The sequence below is a fragment of the Labrus mixtus genome, chromosome 14, assembly GCF_963584025.1.
Source record: "Labrus mixtus chromosome 14, fLabMix1.1, whole genome shotgun sequence".
NCBI classification, from domain to species: Eukaryota; Metazoa; Chordata; class Actinopteri; order Labriformes; family Labridae; genus Labrus; species Labrus mixtus.
This window is the reverse complement of record NC_083625.1, coordinates 26,240,132-26,260,184: the sequence shown is the minus strand read 5'-3', so window position 1 is coordinate 26,260,184 and position 20,053 is coordinate 26,240,132. Positions and strand designations below refer to the sequence as shown.

The 20,053-nt window shown below is 38.1% G+C and overlaps 1 protein-coding gene across 1 annotated transcript; it reads left to right on the top strand.

Annotated features, from left to right (window-relative positions):
• The first annotated feature begins 7,584 nt into the window (after positions 1-7,584).
• Positions 7,585-18,318, top strand: kptn (kaptin (actin binding protein)). The gene is made up of 12 exons (XM_061056006.1): positions 7,585-8,050; positions 9,535-9,617; positions 9,728-9,812; positions 11,669-11,723; positions 12,066-12,144; positions 13,010-13,083; positions 13,274-13,380; positions 14,173-14,277; positions 14,390-14,453; positions 14,586-14,721; positions 16,877-17,050; positions 17,890-18,318. Exons 1-12 carry the CDS (start codon positions 7,849-7,851, stop codon positions 18,052-18,054), a joined length of 1,329 nt encoding a protein of 442 aa, XP_060911989.1. The 5' UTR covers positions 7,585-7,848; the 3' UTR covers positions 18,055-18,318.
• Positions 18,319-20,053: the final 1,735 nt, after the last annotated feature.

Sequence of the window (20,053 nt, the reverse complement as noted above, 5' to 3'; positions counted from 1 at the left end):
AAGAACAATCTGATAAAGATGCCAGCATGTTTAAACAGTTGTACTCAGCTTGAAACCTTTTTAAATGATTCTTCTCATCATTTAACTTTTATTTTCTTTATACTGAACCTGTCTTCCCATGTTCGATGACTACATGGATACCTCCCTCATGTCTGTTAAATCTAAAGCTACACAGGTCAACCTAATAAAGCAAATACAATAGAAAAATAAAACAGGTCACCTTGTTCAGTCCAAAGATAGAGAAATTCACCTAACATCACCTCCTAAGTTCACTTAGTAGAGCGTTATATCATGTTTGTTTAATCCGAGGAGCTATAAACAGGATGCCTTGTTTTCCTCCTGCTAACAGTCTTGATGTTGTCTTGATAAGGTAACTCGCTGCTCGCTATAAAATCTGTCTGACTTTCTCATTTAGTTCAACACATACATGTAAAGTCGTTCTTAAAATGGTAAACTATTCCTTTAAGGTTTTCTAAACATTTTCTAAGGGACAAAATAAATGATGTTTCTGATTTTTCATCGTAAAGTGAAGCAGATTTTGATGTAAGTATTGACCTACAGCATCGCATGAAAAAAGACTCACAACGTTTATTTTGACCAGAGGATCGTTTTTAATTCAACCTCAACGAAATCAGTTCATTTAGACATTACATTTAATCCACTGCTGATATTTAACTTTAGAACCACAGGATTAACGTCCAACATAAGAGAGTTTCACTTCTAAGTGAAGGTTTAAACTTCAGTTAAATAGCTGTATTATTTCTTTCTACCTGTTTTTATTCATGTATATATTCATTCTTCAGAATAAAAACAATATTCTCATAAACATTATATTTGAAATATCATATTTAGATTATTATCATCATGCTCTGTGTAGGTGGGTTTGTACATCAGATGGAATAAACTGTTTTAACCGACAGTCCATACAGATTCAAACTTCAGAGATGCACCTTGATCTATTTATTAGGATGAGCCTTAAATGATGCAGTAGCATGAGATTAAAGAGGAGAACGACTGTCATGGTCAGCGGAGTCCTAACTCTATATGATATAACTACACCAAGTTAAGATAAACAGCAGGGCAACGAATTGTAGGGGTAAAAGCTAGCGTCAGGTACATGTGTCAATGTGTTGTTTTTTTCCCTGTATTTAGTCAGGACTGTGGATAGAGATGGGAATCAGAGAGAGAGAGGGCAAGAGAGAGAGAGAAAGAGAGAAAGAGAGAGAGAGAGAGAGAGAGAGAGAGAGGAATTCATGCAGGAAAGGAGCCACAGGTTGGACTTGAACTCAGGTCAGCACTTCGAGGACTACAGGCTCTGTACATGGGGCGTGCAATATAACCACTAGGCCACCGGCACCCCAATTAGCTTATTTCTTTTGTATTATTTGGATAAGTCAGACCTAATTTGTTTTCAGCTCCTCTCTAGTTACGTAGTGAGGATTTAAGTTGGAGCAGTGGGATGTTAGGTGTATCTTTGTGTTGATGTCTGAAGGTTTCTGTGGCTCGTCGTTCAAGAGGCCCCTTTGAACATCTTTTAGTGAGTCACCAGAGGGTTCACCACTGTCTCTGCTGGACTACTGCTGAGTGTAGTTCTGTTATCCTCTCACCTGGATCTAGTTCTGCTGCTCTTTACACTGCAGCCACAAGCCACATGAGCTAACTAGCTAACAGAAACAGGAAAGCAATCTGTCCATAAGGAACCTCCATAAAGCAGAGTATTCATGCAGAGCCAATGAAGAAATGAAGACAATATTTAATCCATAAAATATAAACAGCGATCTTATGACAGTTTGTCTGCATGGCTCAGCGGAGCTTCATATCATTACTTACTTTTAGCAATACGTTTTTGAACAATAAAGTTATTTGTCAACAACTGTTTGGTGAACAGTGTCCTGATCAACATCTTTAGGAAATGACTCATAAATATAAAATATTAAATAAAAGTTGACATTTCTTCTGGAGTGGGGCCTTAACGCTGTCTAATTTACTTTAGTGTTTCCTACAGCAGCTGTTTCAAACAGTCAACAAACGCATTCAATTTGTTTGTTATGTTATCCCTTTTACCCCGACCTCATCATAGATGCAGCATCAAAATGCAGTCTTAAAACTCATTTATTCAGTCTGGCTTTTATATAGTGTTTTATATCAATTCAAATCTTAACATTACTGTATTGTCTTTTTTATCCTACGACAATTTTAAATATTTTCCTCTTATGTATTTATTTTAATATCTTGTTGCTTTTATGTGTCATATTCTATTTTATTTTATTTTTATACATATTTTTTAATTCTTATTGGTATGCATTAGTCTCTCAATGATTTTATAAACTACTTTTTGTCAACAACTTTTCTGCACTCTTGTTAAGCACTTTGAACTGCAATTTAAAGGTGCTATATAAATAAAGTTTGATTGATTGATTGATAGGAATGTAAAAAGCTTTGTTTTTGTACATAAAGAGGACACAACGGTAAGTCTTGACAATCTTTAGGTTGATGTTTTCTGCAGATAACGCATACATTGGAGTATAAAAAAAAGGATCTAATTGTGTTATAATGCTGTGCTTTTGTGTTCCAGATTTGCACCATTTAAGTATCAGATCCTGTAAACACAAAGCTAAATGAATATCATGCGGGGTCACAAAAAAATGGCACATAAAGTTTCAACAGAACACAAGAAAACATAAGTTTGATGATAAACAGGAAATGTTTTTCTTGATGTTTATTTTTGTGTTTACAGCAATGTTTCAAATGTTGTCAGAACTCAAAAATCTGTGCATGAAGGTGATGCACAAATCAAATCTTTATTATTCTTGAATGATCATTCACCCGACTAACATCGCCACAGTTAACTTCTTTTGTTGTGTGTGTGTGTGTGTGTGTGTGTGTGTGTGTGTGTGTGTGTGTGTGTGTACTGAGTCAGGAGTGTGAGGTGTGTCAGTCCTGAGGATGAGTGATTACAGTGGACAGTAATCCTGCAGATGGATTAGCAGGTGGTATTAGGAGAAGTGGGGGTGAAGCACACAGCCACCTCTGAAATGTCACAATATGGAGCAGCAGCTCGCTGGGCCTCACCTCCGTCTGCTCCACACCAGACACACACACACACACACACACACACACACACACACACACACACACACACACACACACACACACACACACACACACACACACACACACACACACACACACACACACACACACACACACACACACACACACACTATGGGGCCACAGGTTAGGTGACCACTGATCTGATGAACTGGTAATCCTAAAGTGTTTTTTTAAACATTCCCAGAAGAAACACTGACTGCTCATATCCTGCTCCTCTACACCTCCAGGTGATCTCCACCAGGAGAAATAACTGAGACTGTAGAACAGGAGCCTCTTTAGTGACTTAGAGGAGAGGTATTGTCTCATTGTCTTCTCAAAAGGAGAAAACAATAACAAGACGCACAAAAAGAGAGAAACACCTCTGTGTATAATCACAAAATCTAGCCTTCAAAGTAAACTTCATCAACAATGGATTCAAAAAGAAACTGACACTTCCAATGCAGACATAAAATAAACTGTAAGGCAGTAAAACAGTGTTTAATATAAAAAGCTGCATCATTTCAATATCAATGCGCTAATTGCCTTATTTGAAAACATCTACAGATTATTCAAGATTCAAAGATTTAAAGATTACATTTTTTTATTGTTTATCACATAATGAGAATATTAGCTTTGATTGAGGCGCAGTAACATAAAAACATTCAGACCAATAACACTCACACAAAGTCAGACAATCAAAAAGAAGTCCCATAAATATGTAAAAACACATGAACAGCACGTTTGTCTGGCCTTGTTTAAAATGTGTATTGCAGTTGGAATAAAAGAGTTACTGTAAGTTTTCTTTGTAGCTAATGGTACTCTGAAACCTCTGCCTGAGGGGAGTAGATGAAGTGAGTGGTGAAGGGGGCTTGAAGGGTCCTCAGTGATGCAGACCACTTTCCTTTCTGCTGCTCACATGTAAAGTTCTGACAGTTGGATCTGGGTGGTGCCGGTGATTATAGCTGCATGTTTAATGATTCCAGTGAGTTTTTTTGCTTTTTTCTGTGAGAAATTTATTCGAGGATATGATGACATACGGAGCTTCAGGTGATCTCTTTTACTCTTTTTCTCTTTTACGAAGTTGAGACTCTGTGCTCCTTTTTCCCCCTGGAGACACAAATGAAAAGCAGGAGAAATAAACCATAGCCTCATTTTGCTTTCACACAAATCTCAAAGTTGTCTCTTGAGAAACAAATAAAACATTTTGGTGATCTCTTTTCTAAATGTATTTTTCTCTGGGTTGTTTCTTCTTCTTCCGTATATCCACAGAGAAAGTTCTTTAATTTAACTGAATAAGGACCAGGCTTTTTAGAGTTCATTGTCTAGTTTTTTTTTTTTAGAAACCAGGGGTGACTTTAAAACATCACCATGTTCATACTGCAGCCATTTCTGATCCTGGGTCGAGGATTAAATGCTGTCATAATGTTGGACTGGTGTGTTTCTGATTCATACTAGAAAAAAAAGGGTGATTTTAGGTTCAGAACTTTAAAGTTGTTCAACTCTTAATGAGATTGTTACATGAAGATCTGTTCAAGTGTTTAATGCTAAAACACTCATTTCACTGTAAAGCAAGACATACTTTTCTTTATATATGATTATTGCTAACTACAATAAGAAACAAGTAATTTGTTTTTAGGAAAATATTAAATGGACTTGAGCTTGTATAACGCTTTTTTGGTCTTCTGACTTCTGAAAGTGTTTTACATCGCAAGTCACACCTACACATTCACACCCTGATAGTAGAGGTTTCTATAAGTGACCATCAGCGGTAACTAATCACATTCATACACATTCATACGCCGGCAATGAAACAGCAGGAACAGTTTAGGGTCAAGTGTCTTACCCAAGGACACATCGGACATGTAGCTGCAGTAATAACTTGTAAAAAAACAAAACAACAACATTTCACTTAATTCAGTGTAACCGTTTGATTATCGCTCTTCCTAATCATATCATGTAACTTTATCATCTGTTATGTTACCCGGGAGGTATTCAATCACATATGTTGTTTTGGCTAAACCTTTATGCAATAGAATGTTAAAAATCAGTAAATAAAAGTAAAGGAAAAAGGTAAATAATAATAATGAAAACAAAAATGAATGCAAGCAGGTTATGTTAATAAAAATATAAAAGCCAGATGAAAAAGAAAACAATGAGAGAGCTTGTGACTGCAGTAAAATATTCTCAGACACCTGCGTTGATAAGATAATGGGAAACACAATGAATATTTAAATATTATTATATAACTTAAATTGAAACAAAGCTCTCCCACCGTATATCACACACACATCATTCCCTGTTTTAAATCTTTCTATGAGAGTCTAAGAGAAAAATGATAAAAAGAAATCAGACGTGTAATCTGCTGGGATGTCATTTACTGTCCTCTGTTGTAGACACATTGAGTGGAAAACAATGGGTTCAAAGTCTGTGATGAAACAAATGTTTAGGAGACATTTTTGGTGAAGGATTGGGGCGTATTAAACTTCCAGTACTTTATTCCAACTTTGCTGTTTACCTCTTTGTTTCTATTTTCTTTTAAAGACGATTGTTTATTTTGTGACTATCAGATAAATTTGAATCCCCTTAGGGATCATCAATCCATGGCCCTCCTGTCGATGCTTCAGTGAAATATTATATTTCAGAGTATTGGATAGTTTTTAAAGTGTGTTTACTTACTTAGTAAAGTCTGAGAGAGCACACCAAACGTATTGATGACATTCAAATTCAAAGGAGTGACATATGAGCACTTAAATGTCTAACCAATCAAATGTTTTTTTAAGGAAGAGACAGTGTTTCTTTTTCCTGGTTTCCGGCTCTGAACACTGTCCTTAAAGTGTTTTTGTTGTTGTTTTTTTGGTGTCTCCTTCGGCTAATTCCATTAAAAGTGAGTGACGACAGTTCAGGGAGGAACAGGTTCACCATGTGCTCCTCTTTGCACTTTAAAACACACAGACTTTGGAGGTAGTTCTCCATGCTGTTTAAACACAACCACACAACCTGTTGTTCTACAGAGAACTCACAATGCATTGTGTTGACTCTGGTGTGACTGAGGATGTGAGAGCAGGTTTGTCACATTTCAGTAAAGGAGTGTGACCCACTGGCTGGTTAGGCGGCCATTGGGTCACGTTTAGGCTAAGCCAGGAACATACTGATCCCTGTGTTGGCAAATGACCTGGTTAAAAAAACAACACCGGAAGAAAAGACATTTAGATGAACTCTCTTCTTTGTAATGAAAGGTGAAGGATTTGTTTTATCTCTTAGTTAAAGCCACCATATGAATACAAGTTTGTGATATTTGAGGTTAAGTAGAGTCAACATGTTGGGTTGAATCTATCTGCTGCTATGGACCAAATCATTTTAAGGTCAATTTTCTTTGGACCAGATATAAAATATTGTCTTTGACGTTAGCATCCTTCTTCCCGGGTTGCTGTAGGCCCTCGGCCTTTGTGCAAGCCGTGGTCTTGTTTGATGTAAAACAGAACAGCTGGAGGGCAGCGTACAGCTTTCCTCCAGAATCACTTTTATAACTTGATGATTGAGTTTTGCTGACATCTAGTGGACAAACAATAACTGGCCTTAATGTGTGTGGTTGAAGATGTACTGTAAATGTTTTGCCTAATGTGGGGGAGCAATAAAGGATAAAGGGTTTTAGGATAATATAAATCAAACACAAAAGTATTTGACTTAATTGAAATTAATAATTGAACACCAATACTGTTTTCTTCGTTGAAAATTTTCTGTACAATTATGTTTGACTCTTGTATCTGAAAGGTTTGTCTTTGGTGTCTGCTAACTACATAAATATTTGACATTACCTTAGACATGTCACTTTTTTTATTGCATTGACTGCAGGGTAATAAAATGACTTTCTGATATTTAAAAAGTGCTTAAAAAAGAGCATAGATTAATTCCCCGAGTAAGAAGACGTTCAAAAATAATTTCGTTACATGACAGAATCTCCTCAAAAGAAAATAAAAAGTCAGTGCCTACTGCCTACTACATTTCAGCTGAAACTGATATAACCTCTAGATGGCAGCATAATAAATACCATGCGTCGAATCTGTCATTCATTTCCAACATGAAGTAGAGCAGTCAGGTGCTGCCTTTCGAGCGTCGGATAAATTCTAACTAAGGCGACAAAATAAAGTCAAACTAAATTGACGAAGTAGGTGTATATTTTTACTTTTTAATTGTCCAAAAAAGTCACTGTCTCATAGCGTGGATAGCCTTTTATTTAAAAGGATATCTGTAGAGAGCTATGTTTCATCATCGGGATTTTTAAATGTATATTAAACAGAACATAATATATTTTAAACCATAAAAATATAGAAAAAGTACAGGAAATCAGAAATCGGCTTCATATAGAGGAATTGCCTGCCTCAGTTTTAAGTTTGACGTGAAAACCCTATATCCCTTCGCTTGATAGTTTAAGAGCATTCAGGGCTTAAAATAAATCCGATAGACTTGAACGCATCTCGTGCCAAACCCGGATGTTTTGTTTTCACAATAGTTTTCTCATGCTTTTAACAATGAGCCAGAGGAACAGAGACCATTTTAAAGATTCCCCTTTTATCGTATAAATGACTGTTTCTAGTAATTGTCAGCTTTTTAAACCAATAACCTAAAATATATTGCTAATTGGAGCAAACATGTCGCTATAAATGGAGTTTGAAATGAAGCTTTAGCCGCATTATGAGCATTGTTAGTTAGTTTCTTCTCTGAGGTTATCACTGGATTCATTTAGTTTTCTTCAGGATGCTCAGAGAGTTGTATCCCTTCGTGGAGGACAGCTTCAGTCGCTTCCCGTCGCAGAGTAACATTTACGGCCTGTGTCAGGCGGGAGAGCAGCAGCTGTTAGCGGCCACTCTCAAAGGGAAGGTGGTGTGTTTCAGGTACCAGGAGCTGCAGCACAAAACCAGACCTGTAGCCAAAGAGGTCCAGTTCACCTACATACCAGGTACTGCCCGGGACACCTGCTGCACACAGTCACAACATTACATTATAATACATTATGTAAGGGTTAAAGGATACAGACTCATGAAGTATCAGATTTATAATAATTACAGATGTTTTTCCTCAACTGTTTATAGACTCTTGTTTAAATGTCACATATATTTTTATCCCTGCACAGGTTATGTACATTTCTTGTATAAATCTATTTTTAATTGCACAGTTTAAGTTTGATTGATCTAGGGGTATTCATTAAATCTTTTTTTTTCAGGTTAATATATATGTATGGGAGGGGGGCGTCGGTTTTGTGGTTTAATTTGTAACAAATGTTTCATGTCATGTACGTCTTGTAACCTGCTACTGGATGCTTTGAATTTCCCTCGGGATCAATAAAGTATCTATCTATCTATCTATCTATCTAAATATATCTATCTATCTATCTAAATCTATCTATCTATCTATCTATCTATCTAAATATATCTATCTATCTATCTAAATCTATCTATCTATCTATCTATCTATCTATCTAAATATATCTATCTATCTATCTATCTATCTATCTATCTATCTATCTATCTATCTAAATATATCTATCTATCTATCTAAATATATCTATCTATCTATCTATCTATCTATCTATCTAAATATATCTATCTATCTATCTATCTAAATATATCTATCTATCTATCTATCTATCTATCTATCTATCTAAATATATCTATCTATCTATCTAAATATATCTATCTATCTATCTATCTATCTAATAAGACAAGCGATTATAAAATAATTTCTAAACAATTTTTAAGAATTAAGAAGTGTCCATCAGTTTACTAACCTTTACAACTGTGGTATCTAATCCAATCTGATTGAATCATATTTAGACCTCACATTTTTAATCAAATCAAAACAGTAAATTCATTTTAAACCTGCTCACAGCTCAGTGGGACTCCTTCTGACGCAGCACTAACATGAATTCATGTCTTTGTCTGGATGTGTTGTGAATGATATCTTCTGTCCTCCTTCTGAAGAATAACCCTGTTTACAACTGCAGCAGTCCCTAGTTTGTTAATAAACTCAAAGAGATAATGTGTATGAAGGTATATGGAAGGTAAAGTTATCTAAATGTCATAATGGTTATTGAAAACAGTTTTATTTCTATTTAAATAAAGGGGTTTCAGTGTTTTAAAAATGATCACATCCTGTTTTATTTACATTTAACACAGCGTTCAAACTTTTTGGGACATGAGATTGTACTTCATAGTCATTACACCATTTATTACACACACACACACACACCACACACACACACACACACACACACACACACACACACACTCACTCACTCACTCACTCACTCACTCACTGCTATTATTAAAAACAATTATCAATCAACTCTCTTTTAAATAATGGAAAAACAAATATTCATGGTGCTATATAAGTCTGTATAAGTTGGTCGATGCTTTAAAAGTTAATTGTGTCTTCTTTCTCTAGTTGATGCAGAAATAGTTTCAATTGATTCCTTCAACAAGTCACCGCCCAACAGAGGTCTGGTGGTGGGCATCACATTTGTAAAGGTATTTATATTTAACCCCAGAGGTCATGTGTATACTTCTATGTAATGCTCTCTTTAATTCATTTATTGAAAGTTTGTTAAACACACAAAGTTTGTTCTGAACTCCTGCAGGACTCTGGTGACAAAGCAACACCGTTCCTGAATATCTACTGTGACTATGAGCCGGGGTCGGAGTTCAACCTGGAGTCCATCGCACGTGAGTGAACTAAGAGTCCTGTGGCCCGTTGAACCAGCTGTGTTCTGTCTATAGTCGGGGTAAAGCTGACACTGAACCCTACGATGAAACAAGTTAGTTAAGTTGTGTCGTTGTTTAGTTACACGACGGGGATGTAAGGTTCATCTTAACGATCTTAACTGGTGGAGTGTGACATCCAAAACTCCAAACTTACCAAAATATCATCTTAGAAATGATGTTTGAACTTTCTGTGAGCAGTCAGTGAAAAACAATTAGTGCAGTGTTTGTTACAGTGATTCCTCTTGCGCCTTCTTCAAATGGTGTCAGTCTACAAACAGAAACAAAAATGTTTGAAAATATGACAAAGCATGAGGTGATAACCAAAGACACACACGTAATCTACAGCCAGTGTAAAATAACAACAGTGACATCAGGCGGTGAACTCGTCAAGTACAGGTAAGGCAAGGCAAGTTTATTTATGATGCACATTTCAACAACAAGGCAATTCAAAGTGCTTCACACAAGACATCAAAAAGCATCATGACAGAGGAAAGAAAAGAAACATTAAAATAGAACATTTAAAAATCACTGAAATTATTAAATCTGAAAATATGTTCAAATAAAAATAATTCAAATGAAATTAATTTAAATAAAAAAATAAAATAAAATAAATTAAAAGAGTTAAAAAAACAATAATTACAGTGCAGAGTAAAAGTTTAAAATCTTATTAAAACTGTTTAATTAAAGGCAGCTGTAAACAGATGTGTCTTCAACCTTGATTTAAAAGAGCTGAGAGTTTCAGCAGACCTGCAGTTTTCTGGGAGATAAGCTACATTTCATGGTGCTGTATTCAGACAAAATCATCTCCACTCATGAAAAACCAAAGTGAAACCAAAGTCATCCAACATTGTTAAAGGATGTAATCCAGTGTTTCCCCTACCATTATATTGGTAAAAAAAAAAATATATATATATATATGTATATATTATTATTTATTTTTTTTACAAAAAGACCAGATTTATTTTTGGTTATTTTGTGGCTTTATTGTAGAGATAGGATAGTGGATAGAGTCGGAAATCAGGGAAAGAAGTCATTTAAGGATACCTTTCCAATAGTAAAGGACAGCTGTCATTAAAAGTAACACATGAACACCAAGATTCCTTCAAGTGTTTGTGTCGTTGTGTCATTGTGTCGTTGTGTTGTTGTGTCGCCGTGTCGGCATGCATGTCGGCTTGTCCCCACCCCCCCCAATGCTGTAAACCTAGGGGAAACACTAATCTGTCACAGAGAGCGCACTCCTGACACCAAACAGCCGGTTAAACCCTCTCTCCTCATCCTCCAAGTTATCCCACCTTTCAAAACAATCCACCTCCATGAGCTACATGTAAGATTGAAGTTGTAACTTCTTCCTACGTTTGAACTACTTCAGCTGCTGATGGAAGTAGTGCGTAAACTCCTAAATTAGAAATGATGTTCCAGCTTGGTTACGTTTGAACTTACCCAGTGCTTATTTTTTACAGTGCTCCCTCTAACACAGGGATGGGCAACTTTTCATTTAATTCTGACTACCAGAGGGCCAAATTGTAGGATACAAAAATGATTCCAATCAATTATGTCTCAAATTTAACTCAACATATACCAGTGATCAAATATTATTATGGACGTATTTCTGGGTTTTATGATTTCATGGCAGATTTTGTCATGTTTTCTTCATGTTTCCAATTAATTAATGTAAACATTGTATTAATGTAAAAATTGACCCGAGGGCCACATTGAGGGTTGATGGGGGCCGCATGTGGCCCCCGGGCTGCCAATTGCCCACCCCTGCTCTAACACACGTGTTTAAAATACTGATGTATGTTTTTGTTTCTGAACAGAGAGCTGCCTCAATCTGGAGCTGCAGTTCACACCCTTCCAGCTCTACCACACAGAGTGAGTGCTTTCACTAGTAAACTGTGAGGTTCACCTTTTAGGTTTAGTGTCTGTTAGAGAAAGCTCCAGTTACCAACATGGACTGTGTGGAAGAAGTAAGCAGAGACACTGTGACATCACCCATTGGTTTGTGACTTTATCTCACAGCAGGTATTTGTAATAGGTTCTCTTGTTTAATATGCTCCTCTAAATCTATGTTGAAGCTGTTTCTACTACTTCAGGCTTTATGGGAGTTTTTCCTGAATGTGTGTTAGTGTTTCAGATTCTCAGTCAGAAGCTTCTGTCCAGACAGAAAACATGACACACAGTGTGAATATGAGCGACCTGTTCTCTCTCTGTCAGAGTTCAGTGTGACGATGGAGGCAGGGAGACGGTGTTTCTGCTCAGTGGACACGACCAGAGGATCCACCTGTACAAGGAGGTCAGATTAGAGCCTGTGTGTGTGTGTGCGTGTGTGCGTGCGTGTGTGCGTGCGTGTGTGTGTGAGTGTGTGTGCGTGCGTGCGTGCGTGCGTGCGTGCGTGCGTGCGTGTGTGTGTGTGTGTGTGTGTGTGAGTGAGAGAGAGAATTTCATCCTTTCCCCTGTTCCTGGTTTGAATCCCCTGTGTAGAGTTTCCATGTTCTCCCTGTGGGTTCTCTCTGGGTGCTCCAGCTTCCTCCCACAGTCCAAACACATGCTCGTTAGGTTAACTGGTGACTCTAAATTGCCTGTAATGTGAGTGTGGCTGCTTGTCTGTCTCTATATGTCAGCCCTGTGATTAAATGGCGACTAGTACAGACCAGTACCCCGCCTCTCGCCCAATGACAGCTGGGATCAATTTCAGACCCATGACCCCGAACGGGAAAAGTGGTTTAGATAATGGATGGATGGATCCTTTCCCCTTATTTATCTGCATATAAGCATATGAGCATATAAATTAATGAATAATCAACGAGTGTATCTGCATATTTATATGTGCGTGCGGCCCATGTATGGAGGCTCTAGATCTCCAAGCGGGCGGCCCGGGTTCGAAACCAACCTGTGGCTCCTTTCCTGCATATCATCCCCCACTCTCTCTCTCTCCCTGATTTCTCACTCTTCCCTCTGTCCTATCTCTAAAGAAAGGCATAAAAAGCCCCCCTAAAAAAACCTTTTAAAAAAAAGTTCAAAGCTACAGGAAAGTTTTTTTTTTTAGGAGGATAGTTCAGATATGCTGGTAATGACTTTTTCATACCTGTGTTTGAGGAGATTTTCTCTTTGATGTAACCTCAGAGCATTATTCAGCCTGACTCTCCTGTTTCTGACAGAACGCCTCCCTGCACCAGTTTGAAGAGCAGCCCGTGGAGAAACTCTTCCCTGAACTACAAGAACTGCCCAGCAAGTTCGTCTGACTCTCTTTGACCTTGTTGTCTCTTTCCTATTCTATCTCATATAAGAAGTAATAAGTTATTATTTAACCCTGTGAGCGACTCTGTCTCAGGACTTTTCTGCTTCTCATAATGTTCTTTATTGTCACATCTTGAGTCACACATTCAGCCAGTTAATCTGGTACATGCCCTCCCTCTCTGCAGTGTGCTGTGGTTGGATGTGTTGAGTATACCCAGCAGTGGACGACTCTCTGCGTTCGGCTGTCAGAACGGCTGCGTTGGACTGGCGTTGGTCGACCAGACAGGACCAGGTGAGGGGAAAGAATAAACACAGAACGGGGTTTCTCTTGGTGTTTTGATGCATAACATAATCTTAGAAATGTCATTAAAATAGAAAGAAAGTTTGCAGCGGGACTCCAACATTCAAGGAGTTTTTGTAATCTTGAAACATTAAAAAAGCAGAGAACATTATACACTCTATACAACAGATCTGTTTCCACAATACATTAACATATATGCAGAAGTTAACAGTAAGAAATATAAAGAAATGTCAAATGTACAGGGCTGCACAGCAGTAGTGTGGTTGCACACTGGTGCTTGCTGTTGCCTCACAGGGAGAAAGTTCGTGGTTTGAATCCTCAGTTGAACAGAGGCCTGTCTGTGTGGAGTCTGTTTGTTCTCCCCTTGTAGCCTGTCTTCTCTCCAGGTACTCTGGTTTCCTCCCACAGTCCCAAGTCATGCTCATTAGGTTAATTAGTGGCTTTAAATTTCCCATAGGTGTTATTGTGAGTGTGTAGGGTTGTTTGTCTATAAGTCAGCTCTGTGATGGACCGCCTGGCGTCCAGGGCTGACCCCGCCTGTCACTCCATGACAGCTGGGGTTGGCTGCCCCCAGAATGAGATAAGCAGTATAGATAATTTATGGATAAATGTACACTTTACAGAGATAAAAATCCAGATTATGTGCATCAATAAATCACATAAAGTCAGACTCAGCATTGATGTGATATCGCTACAGGAAGTCCTTATAGGGCCTTATTGATGCTGGCAGATGTATAAGACTTCTGGTTGTGATTGAAGGATGTTTTGTGTTTTTGTTATCAGAGGTTCTGCAGAGCTGGAGGTTCCAGTTTGACAGTCCGATCTCTTCAGTGCTGCTGTTCCCTCTGAGCTGCCAAACCGAGCCAGGTCAGTCCAGCAGAGAGAACAGTAGGTTATTGGTATCTATGTTAGATTTAATTTTGTCTTCTTTTGGATGTGCAGCCATGATTTGGATTTGGACTAATTGGTCTAACAGGTCTGTTTCTTTTTTTTTTTTAAGGTGTGGAGCTGAAGAGCTACAACCTTCTGGTAACGAGTGCTATCGAGATGGCCGTTGTCTACAGGTCAGAACCAGAGACAAGTCTATAAAGATAACAGTGAAATGATCCTTTGGTTTGGTGTGTTTTCATTCAGACCTTCTCTCAGACTGCCTGCTCTCAGTGCGGTGTGTTTGTGTGTTTTGTGTGTTTGCTCAGAGACGTGCAGGATCGAGGTTTGTCACGTCCCGTGTGCCTCCCAGAGAGCGATCAGTGGGACGCCGTGCTCTGTGCTCTGGTCATCGATCTGGATTTTGATGGTCAGAAGGAGGTGCTGTTGGGAACATACGGGCAGGTCAGAGCTTCTCCTTACTGCAACACTTTATTCATATGAACCAAAGCATACAGCTGCTGATCCTATATTTAGAGAAATCTGACATAAGCCAATATGTCATTATGCTCTCGATTCTCTGTTATTGGTCAAAATCTCTCTCTCTCTATCTCTCTCTTTCTGTTTCTCTCTCTCTCTCTATCTCTCTCTCTCTCTCTCTCTCTCTCTCTCTCTCTCTGTCATTTCAATTCAAAAGAGCTTTGTTGGCATGACAGATCAGCAATTCATGTTGCCAAAGCAGTAAAGAAAAATTATGATCAACAAATGATTACTCAAATATATACAATATGAAAATACAATAAACAACATTAACAATAACGATGGGTCATTTTTAGGGTGTAATTACTAAGAAACATTAAGTGTAGTTTGTCTTCATTTGTGACAAACATCAACATTGCAGCTGGTACTGCACACAGACTTTTCTCCCCACATAGAGAGGGCAGCTCCTGGGGATCGAGGAGATGGATAAACTCAGGATATATAGTATTATATAGCATCGAAGAAAGCCTCTCTCAAATATATATATCTGTTACAGTGTAGTAGAGAGTGTGATTCTGTCTCGTCTTGTCCTTGACATCTCACTGATGTCATCAGGATGAGATTGATGACATCCTGATCTCTCTCTCTCTCTCACTCACTCTCTTTTTAAAGACTCAGTCATTTTCTTCTGGACCTGACTGTTGTAATCTTTGTCACACCACTCAAACAGGAAGAAACAGCAGATTTGTAAAGAAGCTTCACATTTTTTTACTGATGAATATTTATTATAAAAGAGTCCCATGACAGGGGCTTGACAAATCAGGTTTGAACAAAGCATGAAAATCTTGGGTTCTGCTCTTGTTTCTAAAAGTTTATAACGGTTCAAACTAAAACAAGGTGTGCAGTGTTTTAATATTCTCAGGTTAAGGGACTCTCAAAGGGGAGTGATGCGGTTTCTGGATGTAAACGTACGAAAACTTATCTAATCAAAACGTCCACCTATTGATTGATTGATTTTATTATTGTGTCATGCATAAAGAATATGCCCAGTCCAAAACAGACTTACAGGACACCATTATTAATACACAGAGACCAAAAGAAGAAACTTATTAATAATAATACTACAGAAGAAAACATCCAGATGTTTCTTCCAGGCTCCAGAGACAAACATGGCCGACTTAGAAACATTGAAATTAAACCACCTCGCCATCGTGTCATCATCATTGATCCAGAACATTTCAGGATTCCGAGCGCACATTTCATTAATCAAAGGTGTTCTTAAGTCATCATTAAAAACACAGTACAAAATAAAATGAGATGCATTCTCCACTTCTCCTAAATCACACAGTTCACACAGGCTGAGTTCCTCCGGGATGTTTTTAAATCTGCCAACTTCAAGAGCGAAAAGGAGGGGTTCCTGTTCTCAACTGAGTGATTAACACAGGATGTAGTTTTTATCAAGCAGCCACACAGTGTGTGTGAGATTAAAGAAAACATAAAGTAGTGTTTATATCAAACAACACAGTTCAACAGTGTGGCTCATTTATGTGTTTTAATAGTTTGGGGACACCAATGGAGCTCTGTGGCTCTGCACTGGATCACATCTGAGGATTTAGATTGTGAACAATTAAGAATATGAGCAGACTTTATGAAATAAAATGTTGTTAACAAAGGTACAGAGCAAGAGAATATGATGAAACATAACAAAGACACACACTCAGATCTAAATGGTTTTTCAGTTCATTTTGGTACAGAAGGCACCGCTACAAACTTCTCTCTTTGCAGCCAATAAACATATTGGGAGGTACAACCTTGAAATGTAACCTCCTTACAGATACATCCATCAGAGTCTGTCAGTAACATTTAAAAAAACTTTCCTTAGAAATACAAAATACCATCCACCTGCGGCTCACTTCATGTGATGCATCTTCTGCTGCAGAGGATTGTGGGTCAGGATAAACACTAAAGCATGCAGGTTTACCAACTGCAAAATGTGACCAGGTGTTGAAGGACATCCTGGTATTTCTGTTGTACTGCGTGTTACTGTAAAGAGATATAATGAGTATCTGAAATTGAACTGTGTAGTACTTAATGAAAGAATCTTAATGCTGATATTCTCGCCGTTGTTTCTGCCTTGCAGGAGCTTCTCTGTTATAAATTCCAGCCGGCAGGGAGCAGAGGAGACGGACAGTTTCAGCTGCAGTGGAGGCGGAGCTTCAAGAGTCCTCTGCTGTCCGTCATCTACTTAGACCTGACGGGGGACGGACTGAGGGAGCTGGCTGTCCTTGCATTGAAGGGTCTGCACATCTTACAGGTACGTAGCAGGAAGCTATGTACACTGACTTACTATTTCTAATAATAATATAAGAGAAATGACAGCTTTGTGAGTCAGTGCCGCTCTGCTGTTGATCTTACTGTTGTTCTGTATTTCTCTTCAATAGATGGCTCGTATGCTTTAGAATTCAACTCAAAACATCCTCTTTAAGTGGTAAAGGTACTACTACAGTATTACGTTTGTACTGACCTCTACTGGCCACTAGAAAAAAAAGGCAGCAGGATGATTAAACAGATTTTAGAGGCCTCTGCCTGCTCCCTCTGCTCCCTTTACTGCATCTGTAGTGGCCTGTAACTGTCAGAAACATTTAATTTCACACAAGGACAATATAAGTTTAAGAATGAAAAGAGATCTAGCATCAGATCTAATAACCACATCATGACATACTATAATACGTTTATTTGTTAGTGCAAGTGATTTGTCATTCGAATTCTTTCCACAAAGTTTTTTGGAGACATGTTTTTCAAGTCTAAGGAAGCTTTGACATCCTGGGAGAAAAAAACATTCTGATGATGCGTTTTCCCAGTCTGATCTGGGTTCTTTTCTCTCCTGTGTTAGTGGCTCAAAATTGAAGCTGAAATGAAGAAATATTGTAGCTGTCAATAATGTGTTTAAGAAAATAACTTGTACCAGACTCAGACAGTTGATCTCCAGATGTCTCCAGACTGAATTCATTATCTGATGTTGAAGATTACATCACTTCAGCTTCGTCACCTTTTTTGTCCAATAACAGCCCAAAAGAAGACCCAACGAAGACACATGCTAAAGAATCTCTGGAGTGAAAAGATGTGTTCATTTCTTTTGTTCTGACCTTTCAGCACTCGCTCACCATCACGGCTGATTTGGTCCTGGAGCGGCTCGCCTGCAGGGTGTCGGCGCTGACAGTCGGCTCTGAGCAGGACTCGGCTAAAGCTGGAGACGCCGAGGAGAAGGACGCTGCAGCGGAGACAGAGACCTGTACAGATCCAACGACGTCTAATTAAGAACATGATGTTTACATGAGGCAGTCCCAGTGGATCAGACTGAGCTGTTTGTGATATCTCCAGGTGTGATGTGAAGGATCGTCTCAGGATGAACACTTGAATGTGATCTTGATGACGGACACTAGTTTTTACACTGAACGTCAGATTGACCTTTGACATCATGAACACGTGTTCTGTGAAGAGCTCACATGATCCTCTGATGAGCTGTAGATTGTGTTCAGACATTTCTAGAGAAAAAAAGATAAAAGTTGCTGACTATGCTTATTTTCTTGTTTGTTGTGTATTTACTGTTTAACTGAGCTCTTTGTATCATTACATTTAAAATTGACCTCATATTTATATTCTCCATATAAACAATATTCACTTTATAAATCAATGACAAAAAGACACTAAACACAAAGAATAATACAGCAAAACAAAAAAAAGCATGACTTTTAACCCACACACATCAAACCAACATGCATTGCATATATACTGTACATTTTAAAAACTCTATCATGTACACCAGACTTTCTCTTTCAGCGACTGAAACTCCCCCTACAAAGAAATCATTTAGTTTATTTCTAATGTTCTCATGACATTTCTTCCCATCTGTCTTTACTGCTTACAAACAAAAATAAGGAGAACAGGAGAGGAAATATCAAAAGGAAACATGCTGACACCGATATTCTTCAGTATGAAGGAGAATGTGTAGATTTCCAATGTTTCAAAGAAATGTCTTGATAGCCTCTGATTTCCATGAGCTCTATTTCAAAACAAACGTTCTCAGTTTTAAAAGGGCCGCAAAATGTGTGAAAGAGAATCTGTAATTTCACATTTCAAACAATTCCCTCTAAATGATTTCATCATACTTCTATTTTTCTGTAGAAATATATATTTTTTATATTTTTGTCTGTGATGAATGTGATGTGTTTGACATCAAACAGTAGTGACTTGTTCACCAGACTTGGAGGGATGAGCAACCATGGCAACAAGTTAGAGCTAGGGGCAACAAATGCTAATAGTTGTTTTTTTGTTAAAGATTTATAAAGCACTTATCAAACAAAAAGGCAGCACCAAAGAGCTTTAAAGACACACAGGCAAAAATACAAGAAAAAATAAAGAATTAGAAAAAGCAAACAGGCAGGAATATCATGTTTACAATAGTTTATACCAAAGACTGTATATTCAGACGGATGGAGCAAGAGCAGTAAGAGCTGGGAATTAAGCCAAATTATGTAGAGCTCCCCCTGCTGACTGGCTGCAGTACATGTCATAACGAGACAAAATGTACGTCAAAATGTTATTTATCCAAACCTGAAGCTGTCATGACAGTCAGTTCATTTTATGATAATTTATGTCCAAGTGTTTATTTTTATTAGTTATTTTTAGTTATTTAACACGAAAAAGGGAGGATGTAATGGCATGACCTACAGCTCTGATGACAAACGCTTCTACTTGTATCGTTGCTTTAAGATTTTTAATTTGGGGCTTTATTTGAAAGACGGGGCAGTGGATAGAGTCGAGGATCGAGAGAGTGGGGAATAACCTGTGGGAAAGAAGCCACAGGTCTGATTGTAAGACTACAGCCTCTGTACATGGGTTCCTCAAACTAACCACTAGGCCAATGCAACCCCTTCTAGCGTTTCCTCCAAACTGGCACAAGAATCTGTTCAGCTGTCGACAGACACGTGTTTGCTTTGGTTAGCAGGAGCAGGACGTACATACAGCAGCTCCACCAGCCTTTTATTTCTTAGACTCTCGCTTCAAATGAACAATATTATAGCCCCCACCTCGAGGTTATTTTGACTTCACTTTTGTACAATGGCAGGAGATGGAAACATGTCGTCCATATCTATATATTGTCAATGGTTTTACCATAGACTCTATAAAACATGGGTCTCAGTGACATCACTAAGTGGTTTCTAAAGTGGTCAGTGGAGGTCGCCATTGGAAATGCTGTCTCAACCAAACTTTGGGTCAATCTAGTAAAAGGGAGCGAGATGGAGCTGAGGCGGGC

Coding starts and splice junctions, on each gene's coding strand:
- kptn (XM_061056006.1), top strand. CDS start 7,849: ATGCTCAGAGAGTTGTATCCCTTCGTGGAGGACAGCTTCAGTCGCTTC. Junction 9,813..11,668: donor CAACCTGGAGTCCATCGCAC/GTGAGTGAACTA, acceptor GTTTCTGAACAG/AGAGCTGCCTCAATCTGGAG. Junction 13,084..13,273: donor CTACAAGAACTGCCCAGCAA/GTTCGTCTGACT, acceptor CCCTCTCTGCAG/TGTGCTGTGGTTGGATGTGT.